Here is a 14,213-nt window from a genome sequence, read left to right as displayed (position 1 = left end):
CTCATAGCCGAGGAAACAACAAAGACCCTCAGTATACAAATTCCCGCCCCTGACTTTTAAACAATCCAGTTCTCTGACTGGTCCTCTGGTCAGGTGTTTGGTTCCCCTTTACAGGTAAAAGAAACTTAACCCTTACCTTACCTATCTACTTATGACAGGGCTGCAGCCCCTCTCCCTGCTACTGTGTGGCCCACGGCCTCCCCTCACAGCCCCACACCTCCTGTGTGGTCTCTTGCAGGGCTGTGGCCCCAGAAGGAAGCACTGGGTGCTGGGAAGTGCTGAGTGCTGGCCTCAGGCTGGTTTATTCGGCTGCAGCCAGAAAAGGCAAGTCTCAGCACTTCCTTCTCCAGTTGCAGCCCCAAAAACCTGTCTGTAGGGGATGCTCAGCACATCCCAGCGCTTCCTTCTGGGGCAGCAGCCTTGCAAACTGCCTGAAGGTGGCACCTTTCTTCCAAAAAGAGATAGTAATAAACCACATGCTATTCCTAATTTCCAAATCCCTAGTAACAATTATGTTTAATGGGATGGGATTAGTTCCTGGCAATATATTGCCATTAACTGGAAGTTGCTAATATCAGGATTGCTATTAAATGGAATCTACTGTACTTCACTTCCTTTCCTTAACTGTTATATAGTTATGCTGTGTGCTCTTACATAGCTGCAGTGTTTTAATGCAGAGAATTTAATAGATGGATGAAGTAATTCCTCTGTGCATGTGTAATACAGAATTAGTATTTAGTGCCCTACATAAGAATCTATTGTTATGGAACAATAGCTGCAAAATGAGGTCATGTTAGCCAGCAAGGAAATAAAAGCCACTGCACATAATTTCTGTATTGTGAATTTGCAATGCTCCCCTTATACATTTTTGGATTTAATTCAAAGACGAATGACAACATCCAGGGCACCAATATGGTAAACCACGCACTCATTATGTCAGTATAAACCTATGAAATGATTGTTTTCTGATGAAAAACTATATCAGCATTTAGTGGAAAGATTCAGTAATCTCTGCCCCAAGTGGCACAGATTAATGTTCATTCATGGATGGACATATTAACAACTGAAAATTCAGGAGCTGATCTCTAGAATAAAAATAAATAAATAAATAAATAAAAGCCTGCACAAACTGGAGAGGGATAAAAAAGTAATAACAGTATTTACAACAAAAATCTAAAGTCTAACCTGTCTGATTTAACCATGAATTCTTCTGAAAAACACTTAATAACACCACTTTGTTAGACTGATAATTTTAATACAAATGCCACATTTTTATAGGGAGAAAATGAAGTATCAGACATGCTTTCATCAGTGCAAAACACAGGACTAAAAACTTCACAAGTGTAACCCAAGAGAGAGAGAGCTCCAAAGGAACAAAGGTATTTTGTGCTACTAAATGGAAGAGTACTATCTCCTGGCCGCAACGTTTTGCTCAGTGTGTAAAGCATTTTGCTAAATCCCACATGAACTTTCATATAAAATGCTCAGCATCTTTCAGTGATCTGCTTTCATGGATAGATGGATAGATGGAGATATATAAATATATATTAATTAGTCTTATGCTCTATAGCAGCAAACCCACATTGCCCCAGTAAAAACATGTCCATAAAGGATACAAAGATGTAATCATCCATGTACCGTTTCTTTAGATTCTCCACTATGGAATCCTCTGTGATTTTGGAGAGAAGGACCATATCATCCACTCCACTGTGTTTGACATTGTGACTCTGCCAGTGATATCGGTAGTGCCCCTTGCTGCCCTGTAAAAAAAAATGTAATATATATTGAAGAGATACAGATTTCTCATTAGCTTTAAAAATTGAAGAGTCAGTTCATTCATCTATGCTGATCCCCAAATTATTTTCTCACATTACACAGCATCCCTCATCTCTTGCTTAGACTCAGAGACAAATAAAAAGGCATCTCTGTACACACAAATAATGTGAACTTCAAAATTTTCAGTTAACAATTGAAGTATCAGTCACTCATCAATCTATTTAGTTTATCAAAGAGAAGATTAGGAGGTGATTTGATCATGGTCTACAAGAACCTACATGGGGAGAGATTTCCAATAATACACAGCTCTGTAATCTAGCAAAGAAAGGCATAATGAGATCAAATGACTGGAAACTGAAGCTCAAAAAAACCCCTCCAGACTATAAATAAGGTGCAAACATTTAACAATCACTATCCATACCCCGATTGGGGTGACGGGCATGAGTGAGTGAGTGATAATTAAGCACTGAAACGACTAACTAGGGATATGGTAGGTTCTCTATTACTTGCAGTCTTTAAGTCAAGACTGGATATTTTTCTAAATGAATATACTATAACTCAAACAGAAGTTATGAATTAGATGCAGAAATTATTGGGTGACATTTTATGGATTGTGTAATGCAGGAGGTCAGATGGTTTGATCTTAATGTTCCCTTCTCATTTTAAAATCTATGAATTCTTGTATTTAGCTCATATTTACATAGGAATTCCTCAGCAGGCTACAGAGTGCCAGAGGAACTACTGTACTCTGTGGTTACTACTGAAGTCTCGAAATATTACAAAGCACACGACTTTAAACTAAAGCCAGTCTTCAAATCTGTTTACTTAAACCAGTGCAAACCCATATGTGGACACTCTTAAACATATGGCTTATATGTAGCTTAAATTGGTAAAGAATCAATCAATTAAGCTACATTGATGTAAGCCAATTTTAAATCTATTAAAAGTGTTCACACATGGGTTTGCACCAATTTAACTAAAACAATTTTAAAAGCACATCTTGAAGAAAATCAGTGAAACCTGTAATATATACAAGGCCTAAGAGTCTAGTCTCAAAACCCAGAGAAAGTAATGGAAAGACTCAGTGATGAGCTGCCAAAATATTAACAGGTTCCCTCCTTCTCACCCCACAAGGGGTTCGTGTCCCCCCGGGGGGTCATGCCCCATCCAACCCCCCATGTTTCCTGGGACCCCTGACCCATCCACCCCCCTTCCCTGTCCCCTGACTGCCCCCTGCCGCCCCGTCCAACCCCTCTTCTCATTCCTGATGGCTCCCTGGGACTCCTGCCCCATCCAACCACTCTTTCTCTCTCCCTGACTGCCCCCCACTGCCTCATCCAACCCCTGCTCCTTCCTGACTGCCCCCCCCAAGACCCTTGCCCCCATTCAATCCCCCTGTTCCCTGCCCTCTGACTGCCCCGACCCCTATCCACCTCCCTACAATCCACCGAACTCCCCTGCCCTCTTCCAACACCCCCTCCCCACTGCCTGCCTCCTTACCGCACTGCCTGGGGCCAGGGCTGGGGCCACTCGGCCGGGACCGGGCTGGAGCACTTGGCCGGGGCCAGGCCAGGGCCAAGGGGAGTCAGACAGGGCCGCGCCGTGCCTCCCTGGAGCCCTCGTCGCGCCTCCCAGCACCAGCTTACCTGCCTGCTGCTGGTTTCAGGCTTCCCACGAACACCTGATTCGCGGGAAGCAGGGGAGGGGGAGGAGGAGGAGGGCGGAGTGTTCAGGGGAGGAGGGGGATGTGAGCTGGGGCCGGGGACTGGGTGGACAGCTGCTCGAGCTTTTGTTAAATTTAAAAGCTTTTTTAGAACCGGTTGTCCGGGAACAACCGGTTCTAAAAGGGTTTCTAAATTTAACAACCGGTTCCTGCGAACCGGTGCGAACCGGCTCCAGCTCACCACTGGAAAGACTCCCACTGACTTTTAATAGGCACTGTATCAAACCTTTAAGAGTGGTAAGAGTATTCCCACTAATGACTCTACACTCCGGTGGACCTGCCTAATTGTGAGTCCACTGTCCCTGAGTGACCCCAAGCTCACCCTTCTGTAGCCATGTAGATGGCATTCAGGGAATCCACAGCCCAATGGAGCTGTAGAATGGACAAGTTACCAAAGTTTCTGCCTTTTGTATGTCAGATACTACCAATGTGTTATTTCATATAGGAAAAGTATATGCCATGTCAGAAGAAAATTCATTCTTAAATGTGTATTTCTTGCTACAAATTATAAATGAAACTCTGCCAGTTTAGCATTTTATCATAGAAAATTTTGGCATCTTCAAATGTTTTTTTTATTTTAACCAGTCACAACAACAAGTGGTATTTGATTTAACTTAGATTTGTCAAGAAAGAGGCACCTGCAAGACATAGGCCAACCAAGTAAAAGTTTTCATATAATGTGAAAAATCTTCTGCATGAGACTGGTGGACTTTGCCTTAACACAATGGAAGCAGTGATTTGGAAGCATTTTTTTAAATGAAGGAACTAATTAATTTTTGGAAGATATTTCAAGCTATATGACTAAAAGATCAGGTGAGGGTCAGGATATTTGAAATTTGATGATTTGCTCAAAGAACATTTGAAAAATTATCAGTATTGTGGCTCAGGGAAGACCAACTTTTTAGCACACCAAACCTACAATGAATTCAGCACTATAATGGCAGAGCGGCTCAGAAACCAATTCACTGATGAAGTAAAGTATGCCAAGAACTATTCCATAATAATTGATTCAACACCAGATGTGAGTCATGTAGAGCAATTAACATTAATTTTAAGATATGTGACTGGCAATGGTGAAGTTGTAGAGCGATTTCTTTGTTTTGCCCCACTAAAATCCCACACTTCTGAATATCTAGAGACGGCAGTTTTGGAACACTGCAGCCAAATTCTGTGAGGGAGCTACACATTTTTACGAAAATTGCCACCTTAACGTCTGTCACTAAGTGGTTAGAGACGATGAAGTGTTCTCTATTGGTTTTTGAATGTTATGATTCCTGATGTCAGATTTGTGTCCGTTTATTCTTGGAAAGATCATTAAGTGGTCTGCCGAGACCCTCAGCAATTTTTAAGTGGTCTGTGAGGGGAAAAAAAAGACTACAAAAACAATCAAGGTGCCTCATTTTATTTTCATTTACTTCCTGTTACTTATAATATAGGAGGAAGATGAAGAAAAAAAGAATGAAAAACAGCAGGGGAGATAAGCGAGAATGTTCTTCTTCTTGGCTGGGTCTCCGGCGAGGGTGGGTGGGGGGAATGAAGCTGTGCACAGGGCCCCACTAACTCTAAGTCTGCCACTGGCTGGTACGGGAACCATACAAGTTTGTGAGCCACTGAGTTAGCTAAAAGAATAGAATAGGAGTACTTGTGGCACCTTAGAGACTAACAAATTTATTGTAGCATAAGCTTTCGTGGGCTACAGCTCACTTCATCAGATGCATGTATCCGATGAAGTGAACCATAGCCCACAAAAGCTTATGCTACAATAAATTTGTTAGTCTCTAAGGTGCCACAAGTACTCATATTCTTTTTGCAGATATAGACTAACTCGGCTACTACTCTGAAACCTGAGATAGCTAAGTTAGCAAAGACAAAGCACATCAGTTTTAGAGAGGTAAACTTGACAAGGTCAAGAACCATGATGTGGGTAGGGGTACGACTTCACCTAGCTATCTTGCAGTAAACACTACAAATGCTTTGTCTCCCCTTAGGATTCCATAGCGAGATAACATTGTCAGTGAAGACAAAGCCTGAGTAGCTGTAAAAAGAGGAACTTGGCAGAATTAAACAAACCTCAGCCTGCGCTGAGTTCTCAAAAACACAGGCTGGAAGAGAGGTCCAGGGGGTCAGGATGCCAGGGGTCCCTCAGCAACTTGGCTGATGTTCTCTAAAACAGTGGTTCTTAAACTAGGGCCGCCACTTGTTCAGGGAAAGCTCCTGGTGGGCTGGGCCGATTTGTTTACCTGCCGTGTCTGCAGGTTCAGCCGATCGCAGCTCCCACTGGCCGCGTTCACCGCTCCAGATCCGTGGGGGCTGCAGGAAGCGGCACGGGCTGAGGGATATGCTGGCCGCCCTTCCTGCAGCCCCCATTGGCCTGCAGAGGCAAACTGCGGCCAGTGGGAGCCGTAATCGGCCGAACCTGCGGACACGACAGGTAAACAAACCGGCCCGGCCCGCCAGAAACTTTCCCTGAAAAAGCGGTGGCCCTAGTTTGAGAACCACTGCTCTAAAACCAATGTTTGGAGTAGATTTAGGCTATGTCTGCACTGGCAATTGAACGACAAAACTTTTGTCTTTCAGAGGTGTTAACAAAAAAACTCTGAAAGACAAAAGTTTTGCTGGGACAAGTGCCAGTGTGAACAGCGCTTTGTCATCAGGAGCGCTGCCGACACTGCAAATGCTGCTCATTGGGGGTAGAAGTTTTTTGTCAGCAGGAGAGAGACAGCCATGTCACTAAAGGCTGTGTAGTGTAGACATAGCCTTGGGAACTGAGGCGGGGCAAGGAAACAGGAACAAAGGTGTGTAGTGCATTGTTGTCAGCTTTTGTTTTTCATTTTGTTGCTGTTCCATGCTTATGATCAGACCCACTTTGCATTCCGACAAGAATATCTGGGGGTCATATAATGACCTCCTGTGCGCTAATGTTCTGCTGTTAGAGCTACCACACTTTAGGAATGCCAGTGCAATAGCTAGCACATTGAACTCAATTGTAAGACTGAAATCTGACAACCAACACCACCAGCGGATATTGATCACATGATTATAGTCTTCTGCTCAGTTTTATTCTGTTATTCCTCTGTTATAAATGCTCTGACACAATCAAAACCGTAAACAAGCTAGAAATTAAGATTAAGATGCACTTTCCATTTTTCTGATCTCTCAAGTCTCAGCAACAGACAAGAAGACCATTCTACAGACACTTTGGACCAGTCCATGTACCCAGTGGTGAATCTCCCTTTTTGTAACTATCTTCTAATAGTACAAGTCAACTGTTAATTAAAACAAACAGATAAGGCTATTTGAATCTTGAAGAAGACAGAAGGATGGCAAAGAGAGAAAAGCACTGAGGCCCCGAATTTTATAACTGTTCTCACTTATACTGCATAAATGAAATGCTGAATACATAAGATAAATTCCCGGCTTACATAATTCCACAAATCATGGGTTACAAGCACATCATTATTGTTTGTTTTCTTCAGAATGTAAGCAGATGGATCAAATGCTGCAGCTGGATTTTTATTTACAGAAATTTGGATGTCAGACTCCACCTTGTGTTACAATGGCAACTGTCTGTGTTTTTATTTCTGTCCTTATTATGAAAAAGAACAAGAAATGACAACATCCTACTCTACAACTATTTGATGTAGCTATAAAAAGGTTGGGTCATGCTGGGACACACAACAGGGTTTTCTTTAAGTGAGGAAAGCAAATATTTTGTAGTTCTGACCATTTTAAAGTGCTTTGTCTAAAAATACAAAACTTAAAACAAGAAATCTGAAGAGACTTCACACTCAGTCCCTGAGGAAGGGCTAGGCATGCCTAACGTCTCTCTGCAGCAACCCTCTCTAGCCATCTGAATGAGCAGAATTTGTAAGATCTTTTGCCAGAGGGATGGTCACCAGAGCCTTTGGCTGCATCTACAATGAAAGAAATGGACCTGGAATCCACCATCAGTGCAACTTCTCTCCAGCAAAAGGTGATTCACAGCTCCCAAGAGGGCACAAAATATTTACTTTCCGCAGTTAAAGGTGTGACTCAACTTTTTTTTTTTCTAGTCACAACAAATACTTGCAGGCGCAGCATCTGTGTTCTCCTCCCAACCAGATCAGAAATATGAGCTTACAGCTGCCATGGTAACACAAGATGTCATGGAGGTAAAACTGCCTGCATCCCATCTACACTACAGTTTCCACCACGGCTAACCCATCAGAGCTATACCAGTAGGGAATCATGCATCTCACTTTTTCCCTTGGCATGTATAAGAACTTTTAGGGTGTGCTTCCGAGAGGGAAAGAGGGATAGAAAACACAGCGATCCCAAAAGATGCCTCAACTTTTATCTACTTCCCCAAAGTTAGGCTCACAATTAAGGTAATTAGCCTCAAAACCTAAACCAAAAAGAAGTTTTGGTTATCAGGTTTCTCCCTTCAACCCAATCTTTATTTGGAACCACTCTGTGAAATGCTCATTTTAAAGCATCTCCGTATGCTAAGCAATGAATCCATTTATTTATAAACATGGGTTGAACTCATTTTTCTATCCTTTCTAAAAAAGATCTAAACCTTATTTGTGTGCTCCAGACCCTTTTTTCCCTCTTTTTTTAATCTAAAGAATTATCTTGAGACCAAAATAAGCACACAGCTACTCAGCAGTGACATCAGCTATCAAAATACTTATAATTTACAATCCATTTATAGTAGTCTTTCACATATTTTGCCAGCATGAAAAGATATATTATCAGTAGAAAAATACTCCGGAAACTTTAATGTGAATTTCAATCCCAGGTTGTGGTGATCAAAAATCAAAAGGGAACAACAACAAGAGAGAAATGTGCTTAAAACAGCTGCTATATATGTACGTTAAGAAGAAAAATAGGAATATTGCAGCAACAGTAAGAGAATATTCGAAAGAGGAAATGAAAGGAAAGAGAGCAAAAGCAGCTAAAGAGACTGACCAAGATAAAAGGCAAATGCTTTAAATTAAACATGAGGGAAAAATTAAGAAAGGAAGACAAAAAGCAGTGCTGAAGATCTGAGGAAATGACAAAGAAAAGGTATTCAATTTTTAGTTGTAGGACAGGCAGCTTGAACCAAGAAGGAAGATAAAAACATCATAAATGCATTGAAGAACAAAATAAGAAAAAGGAAGCCAGAAAACTCACACCCTAAAAATCAAAATTAGGGGTAGAAAATAGAAAAAAGGAAATTTCTGTGATGGGTAACGTTATCTTCTTGCATCGAAGCAATTGCTATTTTGAAAAGCACTTCTACTTTGTGAAGGTTGTTTCCCCAATCTTGGTGTGAGGCATCCATAGACTGCATATCTTATACCACACTTTAGTGAGTCAGGGAACAATACCAAAAAAGGAATTCTTATAAGGTGAAATAAATAAAATGTTATCAATGTGAAAAAATGTACGTAAAAGCAAAACTAAATGGCTACATTACTGTTTCTGCCTGGTAACTGGGGATTACACATTGTATTGTTTGGAATATTTACCTTTTTTTTTTTTTTTTTTTTTAGCAGAGACTATTTAGAAAGTTTCCAAAGAATACTCTTCTCAAAGGAGTGCAATATTGTGAGAATTTCATACACCTGAAGTTTTAATTTCAACTTGACAACAGGGCTACTCTGGTGCCTCCATAATGCATTATGGGCTGGATCCTGCTCCCAATGAAATCTATTGATGGCAAAACTCTCATTGACTTCAGTGGGACAGGCTTAGGCAAAATTCAATCCTGGTATATGCAGATACAACTCCACTGTTTTCAGTTAAGTGGCACCATTTACACCAAGGATCAATTTGGCTTTCTCTGTACAGTATACGTGTACCTACACATTGTACAAGTTATGAACATACAGGAAAAAACAACACAAAGTTCCTCATCCTCTTTTGCTGTCTTGCTATAGAAATACCTTATCTACACACTGTGACCTTTCTCTGACCTCTTGTATATATGCATTACAAAATAATTTTACGACTGTACAAATATATCTATTCAACAATACAAAATATGTATGCAGTAGTAAAAGGATATATTTTAAACATAACTCACCAGCGCATAATTCCATATATCTACAGTGTAATCGAGGGCACGGTATTAAAATTAATTTAGCATATATGCAGTATAGGTGAGTCTATGTTTACCAAGAAAGTGCAGATATTTTTCCATTAACTAGTGCATTATTTGCTGAATAGTGTGTCATTTTGTCCAGTGCTGGGTGATCACGTAGTAAAAGGACTCTACTGTAACACACACATGCACACACACACTTCTTGACTGGCATAATTAAAAATTCAACCATAATGCTGCATTGCGAAAGGTTGTATGTGCGATGGGTCAGGGACGAGCTACTGCAGTTCTGCAGGCAAAAGCAGCTTGCAAGTTGTAAAGGAAGGGGAGCCCCAGCTAGGGTGCGGGTGAATCAGACTATTCATTTTAAGGGATCCATTTTTAAAAATCCCTAAATCTGATCATCAAAATATAATTTATTTTCAACCAGGCCTAATAAATCCATGAATTATTATTGGCTGACACAACATTTACATTTGTCCAGCCACAGAGGTATTTCCCTGCATCCAGTGAGGTGTTACCTTCAAAGCCAGCTCTAGGCCACTTAAAATGCTGCCATTAGTAAGCCCAGCTGTCTAAGAAGCATATGCTTAGAGGCAGTCCCTGTGTTTTAAATTGTCAAAGTCTGTGTACTTTCCTTCCTCCTCTTCTATGGCAGGCTTAGTGCATACTCATTTTTCAAAGCAGGACTTCCCTGTCATACTGGCTCAGCTGGTAGAATCTGAGGGCTTTCTCTGCCCATTCATGCCTGCAATTTTCTTGTTTTCCTGTATCTTCTATTCAGTATTCTATTACAAACAACTCAGGAATGGTCTTCACTATGTTTTTACCTCTGATAGCCCATGAGCATTTTTGTGCATTAGTTACCCTGAAGTAAAGAACACACTTCTTTTAGTAGTGAAGACAAGGCCTCAGTGTAACTTTATTTACACCTATACAGCTGTGGTGGCATACCAGTGGCAGGGAGGGATAGCTCAGTGGTTTGCGCATTGGCCTGTTAAACCTAGGGTTGTGAGTTCAATCCTTGAGGGGGCCATCTAGGGTAAAAATTTGTCCGGGGATTGGTCCCCCTATGAGCAGGGGGTTGGACTTAAATGACCTACTGAGGTCCCTTTCAACCCTGATATTCTATGAAACAGCATCCAGGCTATTCCTTCTTTCCAGAACCTCAGCCCAACACCAATAACGGGTTGCCAGAGAGAAACTCTGCTTCAAGAATTTACTCTAATCAGAGATCAAGGCAGACAACAAATTACCCCCTTGCTGGTCTTGCAGAACTAAAAACACAGCAAGTCTTCTCACAACTGAACATTTGTTCACTGAGAAGAACAACTTTGAAGACTGTAAAACAGCATCACTTGGCAATGCCTACCATAACTGGTGGAAATAGTCATATTGGTGGCATTTTTTCCAGCATGTCTTCTAACACAGTGCTTCTCAAAGCTGCTCCACCGCTTGTTCAGGAAAAGCCCCTGGCAGTCTGGGACAGTCTGTTTACCTGCCCCATCCTCAGGTTCGGCCAATCACAGCTTCCACTGGCCACAGTTTACCGCTCCAGACCAACAGGGGCTGTGGGAAGTGGCGCAGGCCGAGAAATGTGCTGGCCACCCTTACAGCAGCCCCCATTGACCTGGAGCAACAAACCACGGTCAGTGTGAGCCACGATCAGCCAAACCTGCAGACGGGGCAGGGAAACAAACCGGCCCAGACCGCCAGGGGCTCTTCCTCAACAAGCAGCGGACCAGCTTTGAGAAGTCCTGTTCTAATGGATTGTAGAGTTTATGTTGCACTGTTGAGTAAGTTTTGAACAAGGTTAGATGTCAGGATGGTAAAACTGCCTAAGCCTTGTCTACACTACAGCTTCCACTGTTAGTTCTGGGGAATCTGCACTGGCTGAGAATATCAGGACTTAATTTCTTCTATTTACACACCTCCAATATGTGTGTGTTGCAAAAGATAAATTCTCCTAAAATATCCAGAAGAATTACTATTTCTCCTACCACTTCCTGCAGTCATTAATGTGATTATAGAGGATGAATTTATTCTGCTTCAGCTACTATATGTCATGGTCACAAAAAGTTTATAATATGGCTTCAGTTTAAATGGATTCCATTCCATTTGAAAATTTAATTAGTAAATTAGTATAAGTTGCCACTGACTGCCTCAGCATTAGTCATGTCGTCTGAAATTTTTTTCACCTGGTCATTCTAAAACCAAATAAGGAACAAAACTGACCTCTGAACCTGCCATATGGCTCATATGAGGTACAGTGAACCAATGTCTCTCACATGCACTGTCAGAAGACAGCATTTTGATGCTGTGCAGCACATGTTGTGTACTGGTGCCACCTGAAAACAAAGCCAGTGAAACATTACAGTAATTAAGAGTACAGCTATTTCCTATTTGAATTGACTTCCCCCTCCCTCCCCTGCCCCTATCTTTCAGGGCTTTGGAATCTCAGGAATTTTTAGCACCAAATCGTTTTCACAGGCCAAAATTTACCCTAGTAAATTCCTTTCTATTCAGACATTGCCCTGTTTGCACTACTAGAAATAAACTGCAACTGGAAGTTGTTCTTTTTGCCAACCGACAATCTTTTCTTTGATGAAACCAAGGTATTTGTTTTCTTACAAGATTGATGCTCACAGCTGTTGAGATGTAGTATCACAAAGAACTGAGGACAAATTCTTTTTCTAGTACCCACCCCAAGTAGACAACTATGTGCTGCAGACTTTCACCGGGACAGAATTCCTCTCTGTAGGCTGCCTCCAGGCTATTACTGCAGTTCCAGAAGCTCTGGTGCTGATCCCCCTTCTACAAGGAGGGTTTAGCTGGTGGTTCCTCATAGCAGCAGACCCACCCCTGGATAAGGGCATCTTTACAGTGAAGAACTACCTTATTTTGCAGTAGTGCATCTGGCTGCAGACCTCCTCTTGGAGGGGGGGTTACGGATGCCTACAGCATCCTCCTGAACCAACTGCAACCCTCTGGCTTGCTGTTTGTGTTTAGTGGCACAGTCAATGGGTGTCTGCCAAGTGTCACGGATGACTCCTCTGAATCCCTGGTACAGACTTGAATATCAAGATAGGGGTGTGCACACGACTCTTTAGGCCTGCTTTTCTGACTCCAGTCATGCGGCTAATATTGCTCTGCAGAAATCAATTGTCAATGGTTACAACTTGATTTATATTAGCAAGTCATTCTGCTGTTGCCTGCAGACAGGACCAGTAGCTATTCCTTTGGCCAGTGGGTGGCCACTGTTGCCTGGACAGCAGCCTATGTATGCTGTTAAGGGCATGACCTCTGGCTGGACCCAGTGCAAACAATTTTTTGAGTTTCTTTTTACCACTGTCTTCCTTTGCTGCAGGTGTGTAATAAAAGTTAATGGGAATTATATGTAGCAGCATGCTCAAAAGGTAGAAAATGCACCCACTGGCTTTCTAGTTAAAGCCAAATTTCAGCTGCAGGTTCTGCTTCCTTTTACTTACAAAGAATACACTATGAGAGAGAAGATAGCAAGATTTCTACAGGAATTGATTACAAATGAGATTTAAATTGTTAGATCAGCAAAACAAGACCTAAGAATCAGACGATAAACCAAGGCATCTTCATCCGTGTTAAATCATTAATATTTTGCTTTTCATTTTACTATTCCCAGGGAACAAAAATGTTTCCATTATAGAAATGCCTGATAGCTTTGTTATAGCTGAAGAACATCAGTCTGTCTACGTTTACATTATAGATCTAGTACTTCAGGTTTTATGTCTCTGCTGCTTCAAACTGCATTAAGATCAAAGTTAGTGCTGTTTCATTCCAAATTGATTTTTTTTACATAATTATTTTAATCAGTTCAGCTCTCTTATTTTTTAACACAAAGGCACTAGGTCCCAAAGAGAGTTCTTGCAGCTTCATAAACTATCCTACTTAACTTCGCAATTGAAGATGGCTTAAGTTTGAAAAATAAAAATATAGAGTTAGTCTTTAAAGTGTGCAGTGGTGTCCCTGCCAATGGTCGTTAGCAGGGGGAAAGTAAGTTTTGTTTTTTAAATTGCCTAACCATTTACATTTTGATAATCAACATCTGTGCATTTAATATTAATCCGTTAAGATGGAATTATCCTTTTAACATTAAATATTTACTTTTCACCAGGTATTTTAATTAAAACAAATTTCATCTCAAATTCAGCACAGCTTTCAAAGGGATTTTACATAATAAAACCAGTGCATGGAAGGTTCTTTGGAGTAAGTATGCATTCTATCAGTAGCAGCTTTGCTTTGATTTTGCAGTAAGGTTGCATTATTTTTCTACATAATGGCATATACATAATACAGGGCATATACATTGACTATTTTAATGGAACATGGCATAATGGGTGAAATTTGACCCTTATGTCCAGTGTGGGCCTCTGCACTGGGATGAATGTTACCCATCCAGACTAACAGTAAGATATGCTACACAATTAGGTTGTGCTGCCAACTTCACCAATATCGGGGCGCCGGAACAGGGGGGAGAGGGCCATGGCACAACCACTTTTTAATGTCTGTAAGGACGACCGATAGGGAAAAGGGGCAGGGTCTTGAGGGGAAGGTGGGGCCACAGTTTAGGCACCAGTGGGCCCCCATACACATACACACACTGTTAGG

The 14,213-nt window shown here is 41.4% G+C and overlaps 1 protein-coding gene across 3 annotated transcripts in view; it reads right to left on the bottom strand.

Annotated features, from left to right (window-relative positions):
* MYO1E (myosin IE) overlaps nucleotides 1–14,213 on the bottom strand; it is a 147,520-nt gene that overhangs the window by 85,063 nt on the left and 48,244 nt on the right. For 2 of the 3 annotated variants that reach the window (XM_032783616.2, XM_032783618.2), the window contains exon 2: nucleotides 1,617–1,760. In XM_032783616.2, the coding sequence (XP_032639507.1) occupies nucleotides 1,617–1,760 (144 nt within the window). The remainder of the gene's footprint in view (nucleotides 1–1,616; nucleotides 1,761–14,213) is intronic. The other variant, XM_075069581.1, reaches the window with a different exon arrangement.

This window comes from Chelonoidis abingdonii, chromosome 9, assembly GCF_003597395.2.
Source record: "Chelonoidis abingdonii isolate Lonesome George chromosome 9, CheloAbing_2.0, whole genome shotgun sequence".
Taxonomy (NCBI): domain Eukaryota; kingdom Metazoa; phylum Chordata; order Testudines; family Testudinidae; genus Chelonoidis; species Chelonoidis abingdonii.
The sequence above is the reverse complement of the archived record's forward strand: the minus strand, read 5'-3'. Positions and strand labels throughout refer to the sequence as shown.